Source organism: Pempheris klunzingeri, chromosome 8 (genome assembly GCF_042242105.1).
Source record: "Pempheris klunzingeri isolate RE-2024b chromosome 8, fPemKlu1.hap1, whole genome shotgun sequence".
In the NCBI taxonomy this organism is placed as follows: Eukaryota; Metazoa; Chordata; class Actinopteri; order Acropomatiformes; family Pempheridae; genus Pempheris; species Pempheris klunzingeri.
In genome coordinates, this window is record NC_092019.1 from 5,609,097 (window position 1) to 5,632,698 (window position 23,602).

Genomic DNA, 23,602 nt, shown 5'->3' on the forward strand with positions numbered 1-23,602 from the left:
TTTCCCCACAAGACCTGCTCCCTCATTCTCCTGACTCGCTTCGTCAGTTCCAAGATGTTGCACGAGGTCCCTTCTGCTCCTTGTTTGATGGAGTGAAGATTAACATATATGACTGCGCGCTAGCTTAAGTGCAGGAAAATTAAAGGAATTGGCATTGGTAGTAGGAAAAACTGTAGAGGCTATGAGATACAATAACCAGGTGACAGCCACAATGTAAACAGAGGGTAGAGAACACACACCAGCTGAGGAGCACAGTGCTGTTCATTATAGTAGGGACTGGGCATGGCTTCCACACCTCAATACATATGGTTTATCTCCTTTACAAAAAAATGCCATCCTCTAATCAATTTGAATTTGGAACATCCTAAGAGGTTTGTCATGGTTTAAAATGTGGAGCAGATCACAATGAGTATAATCAAAGTGACAAAAGTGATTGATGAAGTCAGTCTGTTTTGGTGTCAGTGTCTCTGCACAGTAAAATCAAGTTTCACTGGCTGAGTCTCTGCCACTCACTAATCTATGTAAAGCCGCCCTACTTCGTGTAAATAGAGAACCATCAATGTAAATCAGAGCTGCATGTGTAGCCATTTTACCAGTCAGTATACATCCAATACTAAGAATATTTACACTTCTTACTGCACATTATACAGTAATCCCCAGGACATCGACTCCAAGAAAACAAGTGTAGAGCTGTAAACACAGATGCATGAGAACTGTCTGAAGGAAGAACAGACAGGAAACTCACACATAATGAATAAGGTAAACAATGTCCACAATTCCAAGGAAACGCTTGTGTGATGTCCTAAAATAGCAGTGACACCCAGTGGACGATGACAGTATTGTCCATCACACTGATGAATCACCACAACACAAGTGGCTGGAACTCCAACTCCCAGGAAAGCATCCGCCCAATCACCACAGCTCAAAGTGAAATCTGACAAAAACTGTTCTGATCAACTATGTAATAACCAAGTTAGTGTTAATGTTTAAAGTATTACTGTTACTGATGGACATGCTGTCAAAGAGAAATGAAAGAGGCAGACATTTTGAATGAGAATTTATTACAGCCAGCAGTTTACAATACAAATCACCTTTCAAAATGCTCAGCTACCACCTCTCTGAACACTTGGCTGATATTCTGAGCACTGACACAGTAAAATGACATAAAACAGAGGAATGCATTCAAATTTATAATCTCAATTTTCTCTATTTTGCTTTTTTTTTTCCACAAATTTTTATTTATGATCAAGGTCTAGTCAAACCATCCATAGACCTGGCAGAGTCAATTGTTTTATTCTTTTTTTAAGAAATGATTTATCATTTTGCGATGTTTTCAGAGTTTTAGGTTTTTCAATGTTTAATTTTTTTTTCTCTTTTTCCATCGGTGAAGCAGGTTTCAAAATGCTCAATCTGAAAGAGAAAAGAATGAATATCAATGCTTACACTGCAGTTCATTTACTTGTGATATTTTCTATACAATTTCCTTAAATCTGTGTTATCTAGGACTTTTGAAAATAAAATCCCTCCCCTCATACACACCTTACACGCTGGGAACACCAGCAGGGGTGGTGGACTTCTGAGCGGCCTCCTTGGCCTGGTGGGCCTGGAGCACAGCAACAGCCTCATCCACCTAAAACACAAAACATCATCATTAAACTACAGCATATGAAGCATCACCACTGAACTCATTTAAGCAGCATAATTTAAAGATGCTGCTAGCAGCCAGGCGCAAGTAAATTTAGAGGAACAAAGACTTAAAATAAAAAACAGGGAAAATTATCCTGTGGACATTTCTGTAAAATATTTGCCATCAACTGACCTTTGAGCGCAGGGACTCGGGTGACTCGAGCATGTGCAGAAGCTCAGAGTTGTCGATCTCCAGCAGCATACCCGTGATCTTGCCAGCCAGGCTAGGGTGCATGTTCTGGATCAGGGGGAACAGACGCTCACCTGAGGAAAAGAAGAATGTCCATCAAAAACTATTGTAGTCAAACGACTTTGAGACTTCGAGGAATTAAACTGGTTTCTTAAAAACACTTCAGTTCATGTTGACGCCGTGTACATCTGAGGAGAGGAGTTACTAACCCAGCATCTGCTTCTGTTCCTGAGGTGGGGCAGCAGCCAGCATGGAGGCAGTCAGGGGCTCCTGTCCTTGGACGTGGACAGCAGGCTAAGGAGACAGAAAATATTTGAGTCTTGGGGCAAATTGTAGCCAACAATAATAACTGACTGCACAACTACTACTTAGAAATGACCAACACAGTCTCTCTCCAAGCAACACAAGTGAATGACGAGTGCTAGATATTGTCAGGATTGGATGATACAAACTCAAATTACCCTTAATGACATTGCTTATTGCCAAATCCTGGTTAATGTTCTTGGCATACAAAACCAAATTTGTGATCATGTTCATGAATTAATTGTAAATTTTCACAGGGATTCTCACTGAGGCTGTGCAGTAAATGGAATTCTCACCTGCTGCATGGTGACCTGTGGCTGGGAGGTCAGGTGCTGCTGGGGGTTGCGCACACCGGCAGCATATTTGTACTGGGGCATGGCGCGCACTGGGGCTGCGGTGGCTGAAGCACCAGCAGGGCGCTGACTGAGCGCCTGGGTGGCTGAAGGTGAAAAAGTGGTAAACAAGTGATTAATGAGCCGTGAAAGAGAAGCAAAATGAAGCAGATTCTGTGTTCTGAAAGGTGAAATACTTACGCATACGCTGAGAGGCCATCATGCGTGGGACCTGGGTGTTGGCGGTAGTGGTGGGACGGATGGTGTTGAAGGTCTGGGGCCTGGGAGCTGATGGGCGCATAGCATTGGGCATGTTTTGGAAGTCTGTGGGAAGAGGAAACAACATTAGAGACCCACACTTCACTTCTTTCAAAGTTAAAAGCTGGTTGCCAATTCATCTACAGCATCCCTTTTCATTCCAACTAACACAGAGGGCAAACTGATATTTAGTTATCACATGGAGTCAAATGTGAAGTAAACACATCTACTTACGCTGAGGACGCACTCCTTGAGTGGCCCAACGGGGGCTGGGGCGGAGCTGGGCCAGTTGGTTGGCAGAGTAGTATGCAGCACGGTTTTGGGCCTGAGCGGAACAAAGACAGGATCATTACATGGTCTCTAACTGCCAACGTATTAAGACATTTGCTTTCTCTTTTCCTCTTTCCCAAGCAATGGAACAGAAGTGGCTTGCATCAGTGATTCTAATGACACAGCACATCAGTACAGTAGTAAAAGAGTGGTGGCAACATAATGATATGAGCTAATTATCAAGGGAAGGGGGCGGAGACTCACCTGAGGTATAGCCGCCATGAAATAGCCCGAGGGTGGGGCAGGCTGATATGGGTTGAGGACAGGGTTGGGCACAGCACGGACTGTGGCCATCCTCTGCATGTACTGGTTGGTTAGATGGGCTTGACGCTCCTCCTTGCGCTGGGCCAAAGCCACATACAGTGGCTTTGTAGCAACAATGCGCCCATTCATCTCTGTTACAGCTTTAGTGGCCTCTTCAGGGGAAGAGAAGCACACAAACCCAAAGCCTTTGCTGCGGCCACCCTCCATCATCACCTTTGGGGGTAGAAGAAGCAGTTAAGAGTCTATTCTGATAAATTAGCATCTTATTCACAAAGTCAATCTGTAATTAAGTCAAAACATTTCAACATTACCTTTGCACTTGTTATGGTTCCAAATGGAGAGAATTCTTTGCGCAGACGCTCATCATCTAGGCCATCATCCAGGTTTTTCACATAAAGGTTGACACCCTAGTATGTGGAAAATGACAGAAAACACGATCTGTCAATCCAAAGCGACATAAAGAAATCTACTCTTGTGCAATCACACACTATCTATTGAGCCAGGCCCCTTTTTGTAGGGTGTGCATGAAGGTTTTTTGATCTTGTGAAGATGCCTGTTCCAGCTAAACCGGATGTAAAGCTGCTATCTGAAAATGCCTGATAATGTGATCTGTTGAATGAAGTTCATACAACACAGTAGAAGGCCAACAAACCTGGTATCTGGTCATGCGATCCTGTTTCATCTGCTCAAATTTGCGCTTGAGCTCGTTCTGGCGCTCCCCTTTCTTCTGTGCGCGACCCACATACACTTGTCTGCCATTCATTTCTTTACCATTCATGTCATCCACAGCCTGCAATGAAATAACCGACAGACCACTGAAGTAATATTCACAGAGGGCGTTTTTGTATCAATTCAAAGCAGTAACATAAGTGGAGATTTAATTTTATAATAATTTAGGTATCTATGATGGGTTAATATCCCAAAGAGATGAACATGGAGTTAATCCTAACCTTCTGTGCATCTTCGTGTCTCTCAAAGCTGACAAAGCCAAATCCCTTGGATTTGCCACTTTCGTCAGTCATAACCCGGATACTGAGTGCAGGACCTACAAAATACAACAGCTACTTAGCACATTTAGCAGGCTGAAATTACACATAACATCCTAAACTGTTAAACTGTGTCTCTGAAATTGTCTCACTGTCTTACCATATTTGCCAAACAACTCCTTCAGCTTCTCGTCGTCCATGTCCTCACCAAAGTTCTTAATGTAAACATTGGTAAACTCTCTGGCACGTGCCCCAAGCTCAGCCTCCCTCTCTTTACGTGATTTAAAGCGTCCAACAAATCTGTTGAACAAATCATGTAAAATGTTAAAACAAAAATCACACAGAACGAGACGGAGCTTTGTCTGAAATGACAAACAACTCCCGTATTACAAGGACATTCAAGTATTGAATTGAAAGTATTTTGCTGAATTGTAATTGGACAACCCAGCGGTGTTGCCCAAAGCTGTTCAAGAAAATCACTGCTAAATTTTCTATTTGCCTCCAACCAAATCATTTAGACAGGCAAAAGTACTTGTTTGAAAAGAGTATCCACCACTTCTAGCAGTAGCAGAGAAAACAAAACATAAAATTCAGGCAAAAAAGACCACCAATAGCACCATTTACCCTAAAATTGTATTCAGGAGGATATATTTCGAGTTAAATTCAATAGATGAGTTTCTGTGGTGGCAACATGAGCTTTGGCAACTTTATGGACTATTCTGGGACATCCTAAAAGACTGCAACCAATTTTAGTATAGACATTTAGAGCTCAGAAATCTTCCCTATGGCACCAACGTGTAATTGTGAACTGGACCACGTCAAACCATGCTCCCCAGCGTGCAATGTGACAAAGAAACTCCTTACAATGCACTACAAAGTACTGGCATTGTACACAACGTTAAACACTACCAGCTGTATCCCTATGATCGGCACTGCACAAACACAATCACGAAGTTTGGAATGCTACTCCCGTGACATGTTTACAACCCTGTCCTGTTCTACAGGATGTTCATCATTAACTCTTTTGAATGAAAACCGAAATTCTGTTAAGCATGACTGGCAGAGGAGTTATTGGACAAGATGCAGTTAAACACAAACTTTGATTAGATGTAAAACTTACATGTTGAACCAGACTTCCCTAAAGCATTTATAGATACAAGAGTGTAATTATATTCCCACTTACACTTTTCTGTCATTGAGCAACATGCCATTCATTTTCTCAATGGCCCGCTCAGCAGCCTCGTGGGTCTCAAAGTGCACAAAGCCGTAACCCTTTGAGCCATTTTCATCACAAACCACCTTGAAAAGGGGAGATTTTATCAAGTCAGAAACAATCCCAAACACCATGCATTTCAAAAACACACACACAAACAGCTTCAATCGGGTGCAATCTTTAGTCATGCAAAGTAGTGAGTGGTCTGTATGTAAAGCACCCAAACACAAAAACAGAAGCACACTCGATGAAAGGACTGCACTTACCTTGCAGGACAGGATGTTTCCGAATGCAGAGAAGGTGTCATACAGGGCCTTGTTATCAATGGACTTGTCCAGGTTTTTGATGAAGATGTTGCCCACTCCGCTCTTCCTCAACGATGGGTCACGCTGTGACCACATGATGCGAAGAGGCCTACCTTTGATTACATCAAAGTTCATGGTGTCCAGGGCTCGCTCAGCTAAAAAAAAAAAAGGGGCACCAAATGATGAGACTTTTCAGACACTGGGCTCACACATTTGTATTTAACCTATTAAACAAACTCTAGTACTTTGCTTAACTTCAAGTAAAACATCTCTTGTTCCATGCCATGTCAGTAACTTTGCCACAGATATATGAAATCTTCAGTTCTTCATCTTAAATAATTGAATTTCATCATACCAACGTGTTAACTACATCTCCAATGGTACCATTTCCAACAGAGACGCTATAACATGGCATGTACAGTATGGTACATGTTCAAAATGGAGTCAGCTGGTACACCCTCCCTCCTGGTAGCTCTCTTTGCTATATTACAGTAAGATAAACCTACCATCAGCAGGCTGCTGGAAGTTGACATAGGCATAGCCGAGGGATCGGCGGGTGATCATGTCTCTGCATACTCTGATGGAGAGGATGGGCCCGGCCGGGCTGAATTTCTCGTACAGCATGGCCTCGGTAACGTCTGGATGCAGGTCCCCCACATAGAGGGAAGCCATGGGGTAGCTAGGCGCGCTGGGATTCATGGCTGACGACGCGTCTTCTCAGGCAACACAACTAAAAAGTCAAATAAGCTCGATACAACCGCCTGCCAATAACAGCCTCCTATGAGAAATTGTTCTTTTCCTCCGTCTGTCCGACGGCCTCGCAAAAAAATTGAGAGCGTTAGCAACGTGGGCTAGTTAGCTTGGTTAGCAAAATGTCGGAGCGTGGCCTAACCGATGTGGCTCGCACACTTGAGACTTTTTTAAACCGGCGCTCTTCCACAGCCTGTTAACACACAGTATAACTTGTAGTATACGCAGCAAATTCGCTCATTAGCAATAATAACTGGAATGACAAAGCCCTTAAAGGGAGAAATACGTCGTTAACGAAGTAGCTGGCTAACGTTAATCACCCACGCTTCCAACAATAACGCTAACTGCTCGGCTTGCTAACGTCCCTCTCGTTCGGTCTTTCGTTGGTTTTCGAAGGCAGCGTCTTCTTCGCGTTGCTTGGGTAGGCAAATGAAATCCTGCTTCACCGATTTTTATTTTTCTTATAAAAATATGTCTGCGTGTGCTCTCTAGCTTTTGGTTTGTTTCATAATAATAAAATGTGTGCCGAGACTAGCTCCGGAGCACACCCTACGCAGACGGATTACCGGAATGAAAGGAAGGTCGGCGGAGGTTGTTTCCCGATTCCAGTCGAAACCACGGCGCGTTCACCAGCAAGGCCGACGTCACACATCTCGCGATATTTTATATTTGCTTTTAATGCAGAATTTTTTCCTATTGAATTAATTAATTTGGTGTGTATAGTCCTAAATCTATTGTACTTTTTTGTGTTTTTAACTACCCTATGCACCCTTGGATTTACATAAAGCTAAATTCGGCTGCTTGTTTCATTATGTTAATTGTTTCTTTCTTGTTCTCCATAGATGTGTAAATTTTGTTTTATTTTATGCTGCTCTTTTTCCTTTAGTACTTCGATTTTATATAATACCTCTATTTTTCAGATTTTATTCTATATATCTATTGTGGCTTAAATTTCGTACCACCCCATGTGTAAATGTGTGTTGGTATGACAAATACAGTTCCTTGATTCCTTGATCGCCTGCAATACATCTGCATGGTATATAACAATAAATATCAATGCACATCCAAACCAAAGTCTCCATCCTCTGTGTTGTAATTGAAAAAACATGTTTTTCAACGTTATTCCAAACACACAGCATTACAACAAAATCAAAACCTTGTCTTATAAAATACTTTAGAAGAAACAGAAAAGGAATATTTTAGCATCACATCATAAATAAACATATCAGCAGACACAATAGTAGAACCTTGATTCAAAGTCCTCTTATTCCATATCTTCTGTACAGTATACAACCTGGATAAAGAGGTCGAACGAACATTTTATAGACTAAACACCAAATGTAAAATTGCCAGATACAGTATCAAAATGAATCCCAGCAATGAACACTACTACGTAGTCTATTGTAATTGACCATAGGTCATACATTTGGACAAAAATCAATGCCTTTATCATGACACGATAAGATGTCAGTCATAGACACGCAGTATTTCAGTACTGTTTGTGTATGCAATTGCACAATATGCAATTCCTCAGCTGCTTTTTGTTGCATTTGTTCTTTCTGAACAAATTATGTCAGTCAGAAATTAAAAATAAGTGGATATCAATAACAAGGAGATCAGGCAATCTTGGACAGATGACTCATTATAAAGTCACCTCCATAAGGGAAATTAATGCTGTGAAAATTTCCTTCCAACGTTCTGTCTTCATGTCTGACAGAGGAGCAGAAGCCCCGGCATTGCAAAACAGGAAACCCCTTTACTGAGCAGCATTATGTCAGTATAATGTTTGGGAGCTGATGTTTGTGTGTCCCTGCTGGAGTTCTCACAACATTTGGAGAGCTGTGATGAAATATGGTAATGGTTTTAAATCAATATCAAAAACAAAAGTATAGAAGTGATGTCAGTTGTCACAAATAGCAAAGCTGAACAATTAATCAACTGCAACTGGCCAGCAGTAAGTAACTAATTGAGTAAGATGGTGTTCTTTTTAAACAAAGATACCTTAAATTCTTACCCTTCAGCATCATAAATGTGAATATCTGGTGTTTTCTTAGATGATGTCAACTATTCTAATATTCAAAAGACCAATCAATTAATCAGTTACCTAGAAAATAATCGTCAGATTCATTGATGATGAAAATAATTCATAAATGTGGCCCTAAATTTGAAGAGTCAAATCCAGAGTGTGGTGTGGGCACTGAAGATGACAGCTTTGCCTCAGTGTGTACTGTGAGCATCGGCTCTGTCGGCCAAAGCCTCACACAGCTCCTCTGCGTCAGGCGGGTGGGTCTGCTCTGCGTGCATGTAGTTGTTGTCTCCGATGATGACACAGTTGAGATGGGAGCTGTGGATGTTGATGCTCGGAGCCTCGGCTGATGGATGAGGAGGAGGAGGCGAAGCAGAAGTCTGTGCTGCCCCCCGCTGTCCGTAGTGGCAGCTGCACCTCGGCTGACCTGGAAAAGCAGGAAATTAGATGCTTTCACTTCTCATGAGTTTGGTTTGAGTGCTGGGATATGTCTAGTACATCTACTGCAAATAAAATGCAAATAACACAACATAGCAGTTGCGTAACTCTAACGCTACCGCAGGTCATTTCTCCCATCGGCCATCAGACTCTTCAACAGCAGCATCACTGGCTGATGTTGATACACTGAGAAACAGTCCATAGTCACTACATGGTTGCTAATTGGCACTGTTTTTCACTCATCTTCTCATAAACCTCTCCATACTGTACACATGTGTTCATAGTGTAAATATTTATTTATTATCATTACAATATATATTTATTTACTATTGCTTATTTTCTACTGTTGTTTTCTTTATTTCTTTTTTCTATTACTGCTTGTCTTGCCCCTGCCTCTGTTGCTGCTGTAACAAGTGTTTTAAATTCCAGGAAATATGCTGTATATTTGTATGTCACTCACCAAGCATTGGGAGCTCAGATTCCTTCATCAGAGGCTGGCTTTCTGCCACTGCAGGTGTGTAGGTGTCATTCCCGATGACGCAGTCAATCAAGGTAGAGTTGCTGATGTTCAAAATCAAAATGGTAGACGGCGGAGTCCGCAGGGCCACTGTTAATGAGTAGGCGAGGGAGAAAAGAGGGAAAAGGGAAGAGAATATGAGAACGGGAAGTTGCTGTTCCACAGTGGCGTAACAACAGAAATGCGTCACTATCAGAAAGTTCCATGTAGTTCCTGAATATACGGTAAAACCCCTGTTTTGCTGGCAGCCAGAGCAAGGAGAGCATTTGAGGTTTCTCTGGCAAAAGTGGTTTAGTCGGTTTAGTGGTTTATCCTCAGTCATGTCTAAGCAGAAAAGGGTCTGTGCCAAACTGCACTGAAAAACTCCTTCATGTTTCAAGGAGCATTTAAAGATTCACTTGTCGCAAGAGCAACATGTATAGAGAAATGTGACGTGCTGCTCAAGCCGGGCTAAAAGGCTAGTGTGTAAAATTAGGAAGAAGACCAACAGCTGTTCAAAAACAGATTTGAGGAATAAATAAAGATGCTGAACAGAAATCGAAAAGAAAAAGTAGAACTTGCCTTGTATAGTTTTATCCTCTGTTAGTTGCTGATTTTGAGCTTTTAAAACAAAGAGAGAGATAAAGTTACATTTTTACTCATGATATGTTGACTTACAAAGCAATAGGACAGCGTGCTTGTCATTATAAAATGAACAATATAAACCTTGGCAGCATGTGATCTTTTCACAGAGCAGACTGTCTAGTGGACAGCAGAACAGCTGGCAGGCTCTCCTGCAGCTCTTCAGTGCCATCCTCTGCACCACCTGGCTGAGCCGCTGCATGCTGGAGGGTTTACCGCTCACCACCTGAGTCAGAGACATTGACAGGAAGCAGTGTCAGATGGCATAATATCTCACAAACAACAGTTCACACCACAAGGCCGTCTAAGGCTTGGCTCTGTTTTTCTAGGCCACCTGCACTTTCTTCTGCCAGGGGCTTTCTGCTTTACTGCACACCACAACTGACAGTGAGCGAAAGTGATAGAAGGGTTTCATAGAAAAAATGAGCAAGATGACATATAGATGTATGCAGTGTAGTTCACTGACAATCCACAGCATTATGCACAGTTACATGAAGTTTTAGAGCAACCTGTCGTCATCAGACGTGTTTTACAGGATCACTCTAGCGACAATCTTATAAGAACAATAATAATTTCAACAATAATAACAATAACCACAATAATAAAAAAAAATAATAATAATAATAACAAACCCACCTGATTGAGCGGCGTTCTTTCTTTCGCTTCTGTAAAATTGTTATTAAAAGAGTTCAGAGCCGGAGGGTCAGAGTCGCTCATCTTTTCTGTATCAGTCATACAATCTGCTAATAAACGACTCGCACACACTGATATAAACTTCAGAAACTTTCACAAAAGTCCCCTCCGACTGGCGCATGCGCCCTCAAACTTGGAGTTTCCACCCGGCTGCTTGTTGACAGCACAGGCTGCAGACTGAGAGCTCCTATGAAATCATTGCACGACACTTTGCTTGTTTCAAACTCCATATCTGTCAGTGGCTGACTCAATAGTAATAGTGCAACTACCTCCTAATATCAAAACAATTCAAATTGATTTTCTTAAGTTTGAACAAATAGGACTTTTATCTATCGCTCCTCTTTCTCTGTGCTGGTGCCTTCACTGCACGTCGTATACACTGTTTTCCAAGTTAAAGAGCATTAAAATACAGCACATTATGCAAGGATTTATGAAACGTGCTGTTCACACTTACAAATAAAATGGCACTGACCGGAATATATCAATAAATCAGAAACACCACTATAAAGACTAATGAATTAAAACGTCCTCATTTTCTTTTCCCCAGGAAATATACTTTTGACATTAACATTCAAAATTCTCTTCAAAATCTAAATTACATCATCTCTACACCTCAAAACAAGCAAACAAATACATAAATACATGAATAAATAAATGCATACACACATTTAAATGCCTTATTTTATTCAAAGGTCTCTCTCAGCAGACCTCCTCAAGTGTAAAATCACTTTGTAAGTAAACTGTTCTTCTTTCTCTGGTTCACTGCATTTACTCAGAGTTCAGGTAACATGTTTTACATTAGATCAGCTGAATTAAGCCAACTGTTCAGTACTTACTGGGCTACTTTGGTTCAACTCAGATTGAAATGTTGGGCATATAATTTTCTTCCATGATGGTACAGTTGGTTGATGGTTTCAGGGTTAGCAAGCAATATCTGATTTTTGTGGTAAAAAAAAAAAGTTTATAATCATGAAAGGGCTTTTAAAACACTACTTAGATGATATTTCAATCATGAAACTGATATTATTCCTTGATGTTTTTAGTTATATTTGTGACTTTTTATCATTGCCAGTTGCCCTCCACTCACTCATGAGCGGCTCATGATGCGACTTCCACTTTTCCCAGTGCACCTGAACGCCGCATGCATGTAGTGAAAAACACCTAGAGGCAGAGAGCAGGCACGCAGCTTCCTGGATGGAAACAAAACGCAGGGGCAGAACAGACGCACACCAGCACACGCAGGCCGAACAGGAGTGAGCAGGACGCTTAAAACATGTTTCCAGTCTTTCCTTTGAGCTCGGAGCGTGTGTGAGGACGGCGGCAGCGGGGCGGCGGTGGATTTAGGCGTTGACAGCAGAGGTTATTGTAGCAGCAGACTGTGTCAACACATGTGTCTGTGCCACAGTCACAGCACTGCGGCTGTGGATCTGGACTCAGGCGGCTCCTACACCCAGTGGTCCACAGGCAAGGTAGGTCCACCCCCTCCCCTGCACCCCCATCTATCCCCTCTGCTCATCTGGCTTTTGTCTGCATCACACAGACCTTCCATTACCTCAAACATTTATTCAGTATCACACCGTGAGTGCGCTGGTTTCAGTTTTGACCTGTGCGAGAATGCAACCTTGAGGGGATGCAGATGTGTCACATTTCACGTGTGGTCTGCTTGAATGCCCTGTTACAGATGAGATGTATACACCACACAAACCTCGGGGTAATAAGGAAAAATATGCATATACCCCAGACAGCCCTTTTAGGAGTATTACCTCAGGAATAATACACCTTTAAATCCCAGTAATCTAATTCAATACCCACCACAGTGATGCTAGTTAAAGTGATGTGCACTAAATGAAGGGTTGCATTTCCCCACCCCATCATTTTCTTCATATTGCAGTGTTTCAACTTTAAGTGCTGCTGTTTTAGGCTCTCCCCCAAAGATTAGCATTGGGCCAGAGATCCAGAGAGACAGACAGGGAGTGATTGCAGCTGTATAAATGATGGCATATAAATTCTGCCACACACTCCCCGAGCTCACAGTCCCAGCTGCCTCCTTCCCAACACAGTGGCAAGCCTGTGCAGAAGCAGCAGCAGCAGCTTTTCACCGGGCATATCTGGTTTTCCGTCTCGGCCTCTGTGGTCAACAATCATGCTTTGACTCCCACCACCCCCCTGCACTCCCTCACTCCCCCTCCCAGTGGCTGGAATGCCATCTAGACCTTGATCCGTGCGGACTCCTAATCACCGACTGGGCAGCTCCACACCTAAAGGGAACTGTTAGCACACAAGGGCGTTTTGATTAATGAATACAGAGGAGGTTCAAGTTAGAATGTGGACGCTCATTCTCAGCTTTAATTGCTTGCTCAAGGGCAGGGACCACAGTCAGGATGGGCTTTTGAGGGCCGTTGCTGATAGTGTGATGTCATTCGGATGAAGCCTCTGGTTGTCAGCGTTCTGTACTGATATTTAACATAGAATAAAGTCCTATATGCAAACATTCAAGCTTCTGAAGCCGTGTTCAGCCCAGGGTTTAGGCCTCAGACTCAGTCGTGTGAACTTAGAGTCCGACAGCCATGAAGTGTTGATGAACTCCGCAGTTCTTTGCCAACCAAAGTGCCTCATATCTCTGATATCAAAGGTGCAGCATGACAGATAAATACACTTCCATTAGAGTCCTCTATTGTCAGATGGTTAATCTCAAATTCCTCTCAACTTTGAAGTTATTCAGGAATCAAAGGCTTTACCCTGTGATTAAATATATATATATATATATATACAGGAGTTTCCAGGCAGTGAAGCTAGCCGATTAGACACCTGGTATTTTCCCATGTGAGGCCGCGGGCTGTTCTTGGCTGGGCAGGACAGGACAGGCTGACAGCTTTGTGGGACGATGACTGCAGCCGGCTCAGCTCGCCTGTCTGAAAGCAGTGCAGGAGGATACACCATGACAGTGCAGAAATACCTGCGACGCTACACAAGCTCCACTATCTGTGATCTGCAAGTGTGCCGCCGCTGATCGATAGCACACAATAAAAGAGCACTGACTGAAAAATTTAGGACATCCTTGTTGGTGGTGGTGGTGTGCTGTATTGGCTGAGCTGCCCAAAAGTTTCCTGCCAACTTTAACAGCCTGCTGACATAGATAACATTGTGTGTGGGATAATGTGTGATTTCAACAGTCGCTCAGGCTGCAGAGTGTGTTTTTAACGCCACAGTTTCCTGTGTGACCCTGTTGTGTGTCCAACCACTGTTATCTACTGGATTAATCACAAATCCCAGATTATGGGGTTATTATTTCCCATGCTTTTTGGGATTGGACAGAACCAAACGGATGATTTTTGGGTTTGGTGACTTTGGTTCCATTTAAGATCAGATTAGGTCTTTATTATCCACCCACCTCTGTCCTGCTGTCCCAGAATATGCAACCAGTGCGTAACGTCTGATAGCCAAAGACGGACGCCACAGATTACTTTCATGCTTAATGCTGTGTTAAACAACTTCTTGCAACTTTGTAATATATTTTAATCAGGCTATTGGGTTCAACACTTTATCCAGACTGAAATATCTCAGCAACTATTGCATGAATTAGCATAAAAATGTTTACATACATCCATAGTCCCAAGAGGAGGCATCCTGATGAATCTAGTGATGCCCTAAATTTCCTCTAGCGCCATTATGATTCCTTTTTTCACCAACTACAATGGGTAATTTGACATTAAAACCATATATCTGACACATTTTAATGTAGCTTTGCTAAACATTGATCACAAATGTTGAACGTTCGTGAAAAGTGTCCAACAACACTCCCTTAAATCCCTTACATTTTGTGCTAAATTATGTGCTAAACAAAATAGCTGCACTAATGTAGCTGCACGAGCCTGTATAGACCATGTTTCTAAAAGTGATAGACAATCAATTCTTGGTGTCAGAATGAATGAGGAGCTGGTCAATAACTGTTGGCTCACTAAACATAGACCCAGGCCGTTTATGGAGAAACAACAGACATGATGCAAAATCAATAACGCTGCAATAATTACACATAATTATATTTTACTTCATGCACCACGCAGCTTTAAACAGTGACGAAGTCATCTCTCAGCTAACGAGACAATGGCAGTGTATTGCCTCAGGGAGTGGTGAAGTCATCACAGTTGGTTTACCAGTTGCCAAAGAGATGACAGGTTTCCAGAAACAGAGCTCAGTGTTGTCAGAATGTCTGGCAATGGTTGTGTAACAAAGAGGAAAGAGTGTCACACCTACGCTGAAGAGACAACTAGGTTAATGCTGTTTCTCTTCTCAGGAACATGGAGGCTGAAGCTCATCTCCGTCCCCAGCAGAAGGGCTAGGAGCAGTCTGATTCCTCCCTCCCTCCCTGCCACCCTGCCTGCCTGCTAGCCTGCCTCGCTCCACTATGGCCAGCAGGAGTCCCACCCTGAGCCGGGAAGGTGAGGATTCAGCACCTGGGACCCCTGAGATAACCCCCACCCGGGGCGATAACACCCAGCCGGGACCTGATGTCTTCTGCAAGCTGTGCCTTAGCGAGCAGCCGTCAGCAGCCACCAGGGAACTGCAGAGCTGCAACTGTGTCTTCTGCACAGTGGTAAGAAAAACTACCAGAACCAGTTTATTCCAGACATTTACACTCACAGATGCTCACATCCAGGTGTTTTTTTAGCAGGTCAGGGTTGTTTCAGGTCTCCAAAACACAGCACAACACATTAGTCGCTATGGAAATCAAACCTGGGTTACTCAAGGCTAAATCTGGATTATCATGATCTACTCGTGTCCATGCATTTAGTCACTCTCTGTAGGCGGTGAAGATTTCACAAAAGTGATCCAACCGCAAACTTTTCTTTGGGCAATTTAGGCAAATCTCCGTTGTTTGAATTCCTTAGAATTCAATGTTGCTCTTTATTGCAGCACCATTTCCTGCTCTAAGGTCTTGAAATAGATTAGATAGATATCTCTATTACGGCTTCAGTTAAATGAAGTGGTTTCAACACAGGGCCACATTTACTTTCTTTGTCTTGTCCTTGGAAATTTTTGTGATATGTCATAGCTGTTGACATGTTTTAACAACTTCATGGAGCTCACAAACATTTCCCAGAGGCCTTTTCAGGCGTTTTATGACAGAACAAGTGCTATCACTACAATATAGAGCTATAGTATTTATAACAGAAGTCCAGCACCATACACTGCTCATGTCTAATACGTGCCCGGCCTATCGAAACTGTGATGTTGGTGTTATGCCCTGACACACAGAGGTTGCCAGATAGTGGCAGGTGTTAATCTCTGTCCAGGCTAGCTAAGTTGTCAGTGTTGTACGCTCAAGGTCACACAGATAAAACACACACACATACACAGCGTCATGGGGAGAGAAGGAAGGAAACTGATACAGTAAACCTCGCTTATCAGTTGGACTTTATTTTATAAACCTGAAATACAATATCTCCTCCAGTCTCGTCCAAGAGCACAGACTATTGCTTGTTTTGTTTTGTTTTCTAAATTCCAGTTCAGTCTTTGGATGGTTGTGCTTTGTGAGAAAGCACATGATGAGCACAGGTTTGCACGTAAAAATGAGTCAAAAAACACATGCAAGACTTTTTGTCTTCCACAGAAAAGTTACATTTATATGTTTTTTATTTTCTGTTCCTCAATACTGTCTGCCATTGTGTAATGTTTGCTCAGTCCTCTTCCTCAGAGCTGAGGCAACCCCTGACTTTTGAGGTGTAAATGCTGATAATAAACTCATGTCGCATTTGGTTTACCCTGTTTGCACAACCGCTCCTTTTCCTGTTTTCTTTTGCTTTTGATGTGTCATGAATGTTCTGTATAATTTTTCACTGAGCGTGGACAGTAAAGACAATATTTATTATGATATATTGTGAAGTTGTCACTGTTACAAGGGTATGACATCCAGACTAATGCTGCTGTGTTGTTTCTCCCCCTCCAGTGTCTGCAGGAGTATGTTCACCTGGCCATCGTGGAGGGTGGGGGGGCGCCCATCACCTGCCCAGATATGGCCTGCAGCAAGACTGGAGCGCTACTGGACTCAGAGGTATGCTCCGTTTAAAACCAGCAGTACGTAGGTCATGAGTGAAACCAAAAAAAGACTTCAGAGGCCATGAAATACAAAATAATAATGTCTCTTTGGAATATTCCTTTAATTTCTAAGTTGCTGGCTACTTCAAGCAAACTTCAAGATCTAAGTCCAGTACAGCTGGATTTTCACTCACATTTCTGAGGAAATTCTTGTTGCTTTTGTATTTTGAGCAGTCAGACAGAAAAGGAAAGTCCTTGAGCTGTCACATATTGTAGATACCACACAGGGAATACGTAAGAGAGGACGCTTAAACTGCTGATACACAAACAAATGGAATTTTTCCTCCTCAGTTCCTCATTTGTAATGTTTTTCTTATTTAAATACAATTGTGTCACGACACTTATTGTTAGAGAAGCCTCTTTAACTAGTGCTCATATGCCTTCCCTCTAAAGTAGAATGGATTTTATTGTTGTATTTTCTATCCTGTTACTCAATAATGAAATTAGGCAGATGTTAGACAAACTAAACTAAAATGTACAGCAAGCAGTTTTGATAATTAATTTAATCTGACAATTGTTCTTAAAAATTGGAATAAAAAAAAAGCCTTCTGGCCTTGTAACTAATCTGCTGCTGTAAGCTAATATTGGTTTAAGGACACATCTTCAGTATTTGCAGACCTTTGCAAGATTTTTGTCGTGAATCGTATGCAGATGTCATCTTGGAACTTTTTATTACGACATTAAAAAACCTTTAAATTTTTTTTACTCCCAGTGTCCTTAAATGCCCTAAATACTGAGGTGTCTTAGAAATAACGCAGCAAATTACAGTTACTGAGTGATCAGTTGATCCTGGATGATCTTTAAACTATTAGCGACCACTCAAAATAGCCTCAGTTTAATCTTGACCATCATGTATTTTTGTATTTTATGCATTTGGGTTTTGAAAAAGATGCTGTATTTTCCTTATTTGTTTCTTGCATGCGCGCAGAATTCATTGTCAAAGCCCTGAGTAAATAAAACATGACCGAAGCCCTTTTCTGTGCTGTGTCACTGCAGATAGCTTGCTTGGCCCCAGAAGATCAGGTGGAGCTGTATCAGCGTCTGAAGTTCGAGAGAGGTGGGTATTGTTGCATTAGCATGCCGATGACCGGTGACAGGTATTGGGCTATTTCAGGTCGCGCTTCAGCTGGTGCCGAGCCACACATGCCTGGAATAGTGTGTGACCAGTGGCCCTTTATTCTATTCTGCTGGAAGGTTGGAGGCTCAGTTCAACTAAACATTATCAGCAGGAAATTCAATACCAAATGCTCCAAGAGGTTCATGTCACTGTTCACTTAAACTGGAAATAATGAGCCTTCCAGTTAAATAAATTGTTTGACCTATGTGTACCCGATTGCACCATAAGTTGTGGAAATATTTATATCTGCACTGGAGAACAGAAAGAGAATAACTGTTGAAATAGGTTTCTGTTGACATTTCCAAATTGCAAACTGAGGTTAGTTTGCCTTGTAGCTATATTGGTCTTTTCCACTTGTACAATAACATAACACTGAGAAGTCCACGATAGCTATTGTTTACTGTGGTCATAAATCAGAAAGACTCATAATATTGGAAGTATAATGAAGTGCAAAGTACAGGCTGTTTTGCAGTAATGTTTGCTTTCTGTTATGATTCACAATCACAGTATGAGCTGGTGACGGGGAGCTGAGTCAGATCATGGAAGCTCCAGTTTTTGCTGTGGTTGCGTCAGAATTTTTTGAACTTTATTTGAATTCCTACCTTTCTGCTAGAAATAAACTATGTAGAATAAAAGTTTTTTTTGTAGATAACCAATTAGAGATGAGAACAATCCATTTATGTTTTTATCCATGCTAAGCAGAGATGGCATCAGTCTGTCCACCGCTTAGGCCTAGACAGAAGTATCTTCTTTGGATATCAGCTGGATCTCCATGAAATTTGGTGCATCCCTGTCCCCCTCCGGATGAATTGACTAACTGCTCAGTTACTTCATGTTTGCGTCAGAAACGCACAGTCACACCCCCCCTTTCCTTTCTGCAGGAGTGAAGTTGGACCCGAGTAAAGCCTGGTGCCCGGTGCTTGAATGTCAGGCAGTGTGCAGCTTGCAGCTGAGCACCGAGGGCGAGCCCGCCGCTGTGCCCTGCCCGACCTGCCACGCCGTCTTCTGCTCCGGGTGCAGAGGGCCCTGGCAGGATGGCCACACCTGCCCCGAGCGCCAGCCAATGATCTCACCTTCACCCTCACATGAAAGCAGGTCAGTCAGCCAGCTGTTTGGTCAGCCACCCGCCGCCTGTCTGAGCTGCTCTTTGAAAACGATACTGCGCTGAAAGCAGGATGAGTGTGTTAGTTGAGGGCACAAGGGAGTCTGCAAAGAAACACTTGTTGCTCCTGTAAACACGCTGGTAAATGAATCATAATTGCATTAATGGGTTTTATTGCACGGCTTTGTTGAATACTCAATTCTGATTGGTCAATTACAGCATTCTGCGATTCTGTGTAGCAGTGTAGTGTTGCTATGGACACAGTAAAATCATTTTTAAGTCAATGAAGTAATTTTTAAATCAGTATTTTATGTCAAGTGATTGATTTCTTTAGTATGAAGTCATGGAATAAGTGGGATAATCTACAGCGAGCCGGCCTTTACCGCAAAACGAACCCCGACTGGGTGACGCATCCTGAAGCATCCTTACTTATTCACTATTCAACTTAAACTATAAAAGTGGAGGCATATAATTACTTTGTCAAGATATGATGCGTATTAACTTTCACTGTTCGCCTTCCATTTAATGTAAACAGACCTGAAAAAAACAGATATTGTGTCGGGATGTTTACACTGAATGAATAATGATAGTAGTTCCTCATCTCACAGCGGAGGCCCTGAGGAAACGTAAACATTATTTCAGGATTAATAGCTTAGTATTCCTCAGCAGTGCCCTCTGTGCTGTCCCTGTTGTACGGCGACATTACTGTGCTGCTCTGTGCTGTGGCTCTGCCAGACTGACTGATGTCATTGGGGAGTCACTGACTTATATTGGAATTCCATTGTCTCTGTGCCAAAGGGGGGAGGAAGAGGAGGAGGGTGGGCACCCAGCCAGCCAGTCAGTCCACTGTACAGAAGGAGCCTGTGCACTGCAGTGAAGCGGTGGTCTCTGCAGTGTGCTGTGGAGGATGGAGCAGGCATGAGGAGAATGAAGGGAACTTTAAATTTGAACTTGATAAAACATTTGCCTCAGCCTGCAGGTTTAGTCATCAAACACAAGGCTGTTGTACCAGGACTTCATGCAGTATTTCAGAAATAGTTTTTGACTATCATGTATTATTTTTTATATTTTCACAATTAGTTTACCAATTTCATTCATTTAATCTACCCACATCATGATCTAAGTGTTGTCTCAAAGCCTGCTCTACACTTGCTTGACAGCCATTCTGAAATGCCATTTAGTTTTCATTTAATTGTTCAATCTTTTGGTTCAAGTCATCTGTTTTTTCGTGATTCACCAGCAGTGAGTGGCATATTCATTATGCTAACTACATCTCCAGTCAACACAGAAGTAGTAATGCTTGCAAGGATTTTTCCACATCTATCGAAGAGGCATGCTTATTTGAAAATGATTCCTCATCATACACATCAACTTGTTTGTGGCAAATAATTAACCCAGTTCAAACTCTTAACTCTGCCGCTAAATAAAGATTTCACACTCTGCCCAGAGACTCTTGAGCCCCGTTTGCTGCCTACCTGATGTCTCTCCTGCGTCACTCTCCCGATACACAGGGCCCGCTCCGGCAGCGACTCCGACATGCCCATCAAGCAGTGTCCCATGTGTGGTATCTACATCGAGAGGAACCAGGGCTGTGCACAGATGCTGTGTAAGAGCTGCAAACACACCTTCTGCTGGTACTGCCTGCAGAATCTGGATGTGAGTCTCCCCTGCTGCCCAACACACAGATGTGATGCATGGTTTTGAACACAAGCTCACAAACTATTCTACCAAGCCACCTGTTTAGAATCTATTCTAAGAATCTATACTTTTTATAGCCAACTTTACATCTCTGCTTCACTATCTTAAGCTTGTGTTTGAATATCCTCTGTCATTGGTTCTTAGTAGATTTCTTGTCTGAACATGTGTGTTTTCTAATCGCAGGGTGATATTTTCCTGAGGCATTATGATAAGGGACCATGCAGAAACAAGCTGGGACACTCGAGGGCCTCGGTTATGTGGAACAGAACCCAGGTGAGGCCGCTCAGCACACAGCAGAGCAGACATACAGTGTTTAATTTCAGGGTTGTGCTGACGCTGTTACTGTCTGCACAAATTAGCCAGCAGAACCAGTCATCCGTGGGCGGTAGGTTAGTGCATGCATGGGTTAGGGTTTTAATAAAACTGTGCCATCACGGTAAAGATTTTGGACTTCATCCCAGCTGCACTGCCGACCCAGTTTGTCACTGTTGAAATACTCCCCAGTGACGACATTACAGCAACTCACACAGGACGGTAAAAACGTCTATTCCAGCATGTTTCACTTAATTGTAAATAAAACAAAAGCTGAAAACGGTGCGTAACTCCACTCTCATTCACCATCAGAGCACATTTATCAGCTGCGCTCTGTTCACCAGGTGCTACATTTATTGCTGAATTTCCCCTTCAAAAGACCCACAAAGTCTTTGTTAGCTTGTTGTTTTTGGTTTGTTATTTTCCACCAGTCTGCCAAAATGGTCCTTTATCAGACATTAAGCTGAACTAATCCTAGCACTAATCTCAAATTCCTGCCCTGTAATGACGTCATCCGTTCAACAAAATGATTGGTCGCCAAACCTACTTTCTTTTCACCCACCCCCCTTCCCCGATGCCACTATCACATGATTAGTATCAAGTTTACAGTGAGCCTCTTGATTGCGTTTTGGTGCGTCTGGGTTGGTGCGTGTATGGAGAGTCGAAGTACAGTTGTGCTTGCAAAACAACTTGTGACAGACTTGGTTACACCCTTGCCTAACAGGTCCTATAAGTTTTGCAATCTGCTTGTCACAAATTCCTCTGCCACTGTAACTCCTTCATTGCTGCCTCCAAATGCGGTAACAGACACATAAAGTTTTCTGTGTGCAGCATTTATATCACACATTTTCTAAATTTAGATTTAGATAGTTGACAATACTGATTATTGATATATACTACATGGCCCAAAATATATGGACATTCTAAAGTGCTTAGCTCAAAAAAGCCTTCAATTCAATTCAATTCAATTCAATTTTATTTGTATAGCCCAATATCACAACAGAGTGTCTCATAGTGCTTTACAAAGTTCACTGTACTAAACATACACCAAAGTATGTGGACAGAGGTGTCCATACACTTTTGGCTATATGATGTAGAACTATAGGACATGATGTAGAGTATTAGAAGTGTAAAAAAAAATATCTAATTGTCAGATAAGTAGCACTATGTTGTAGTATACCGTAGTAAATGAAAGATTAGTGCAGCCTTTAAGCTGTTGTGGTGCTGTCCTTCAGGTGGTGGGGATCCTGGTGGGGGTCAGCATCATTGTGCTGGTGACGTCTCCCCTCCTTCTGCTGGCCTCGCCCTGCATCCTGTGCTGCGTCTGCAAGCCCTGCAGTGGGAAGAAGAAGAGGAAGAAGAAGAAGAAGAAGGACCTCAGCCAGCCAGACTCTTCCACATCATAGCAGCTCCTGCTCTCATCGGCCCAGCCCACGGTCACTCCACGAACCTCACGAGGCCCAAGGAAACCAAGACAAGAAAAGAGTAAAGAGAGTACGTTTTCACGACTCGACAGACTGGGAGCCTTGTCAAATGGTTCAGTAATGTCGTCTGGATCAACAAGCGAACACTTTCATCTTAAAGCTCGTTGAGAGAGCTGCTCGAAGATTACTCTTGAGTTACAAGAGTGTGTACTTTATAGGGTGGATTTGTAAATATGAGGATAATGAATGTAAGTAACTCACCCAGTTGTTTTCAGATGCACAACAGGTAGTGAGGAGAGGACGGCGGCTTCCTGGACAGGGCTTTTGTTATTGCCCACCTCTCTCACACACACACACACACACACACACACACACACACACACGCAGTTCAAAGTGCAACGCCACCCTCATGTGCCAAACATCATGATGCCAAACCAGAGGTGTTAGGTGCTCAAGTGCCTCGCTCTACAGTGCCTGGTGCTTGGTCGTATTTGTTTTGCCTTCCATTCTATTTTTATCTTATGCAAAAAGTTTAGCATTAAAAAAATGGACAGCCGGATCACACAGAACTGTAAAATCCCTTAACAATGCAAAACATTGTTTCATAATGGGAGAGGCCACGCAGCATCAGTGTGCACTGTATATTCTGTACTGATATGAAATATGACAGGGCTTCAATGGTGCATAGAGAACTTTTCCTCTGCAAATGTTTGTTGTTTCCACCTGGTTTCAGACCAAAGGCTTCAGAGGATAACGTGTACTTTTCTAAAGTGTGTTCATACGTATTTATGGGTTATGTGTGTATGAGGTCCTGTTATAATTTCTATGTTTCTTTTGATGTTTCTGCATCAGATATTTTATAAAAGCGCCATTGTAATTGAAATAAACCTGCATCTGATAGTGGTGTGTTTTTCTTGTGACATTTACCATCTCATGGCTCA

General features: G+C 42.4%; 2 protein-coding genes across 2 annotated transcripts; one reads left to right on the plus strand and one right to left on the minus strand.

Annotated features, from left to right (window-relative positions):
- Positions 1 to 1,044: 1,044 nt before the first annotated feature.
- Positions 1,045 to 7,198, minus strand: pabpc1a (poly(A) binding protein, cytoplasmic 1a). The gene is made up of 15 exons (XM_070834698.1): positions 6,374 to 7,198; positions 5,829 to 6,022; positions 5,533 to 5,648; positions 4,510 to 4,649; positions 4,314 to 4,408; positions 4,016 to 4,153; positions 3,675 to 3,770; positions 3,304 to 3,576; positions 3,004 to 3,094; positions 2,713 to 2,835; positions 2,476 to 2,618; positions 2,086 to 2,170; positions 1,820 to 1,950; positions 1,540 to 1,630; positions 1,045 to 1,410 (listed from the first exon to the last, which is right to left on the minus strand). The coding sequence occupies exons 1-14, from the start codon at positions 6,564 to 6,566 to the stop codon at positions 1,541 to 1,543; spliced, it is 1,908 nt and encodes a 635-aa protein (XP_070690799.1). The 5' UTR covers positions 6,567 to 7,198; the 3' UTR covers positions 1,045 to 1,410; position 1,540.
- Positions 7,199 to 12,113: 4,915 nt separating this feature from the next.
- rnf144b (ring finger protein 144B) lies at positions 12,114 to 23,561 on the plus strand. The gene is made up of 8 exons (XM_070835229.1): positions 12,114 to 12,381; positions 15,207 to 15,506; positions 16,860 to 16,964; positions 18,005 to 18,065; positions 19,007 to 19,220; positions 20,739 to 20,883; positions 21,109 to 21,198; positions 22,473 to 23,561. The coding sequence occupies exons 2-8, from the start codon at positions 15,318 to 15,320 to the stop codon at positions 22,641 to 22,643; spliced, it is 975 nt and encodes a 324-aa protein (XP_070691330.1). The 5' UTR covers positions 12,114 to 12,381; positions 15,207 to 15,317; the 3' UTR covers positions 22,644 to 23,561.
- Positions 23,562 to 23,602: the final 41 nt, after the last annotated feature.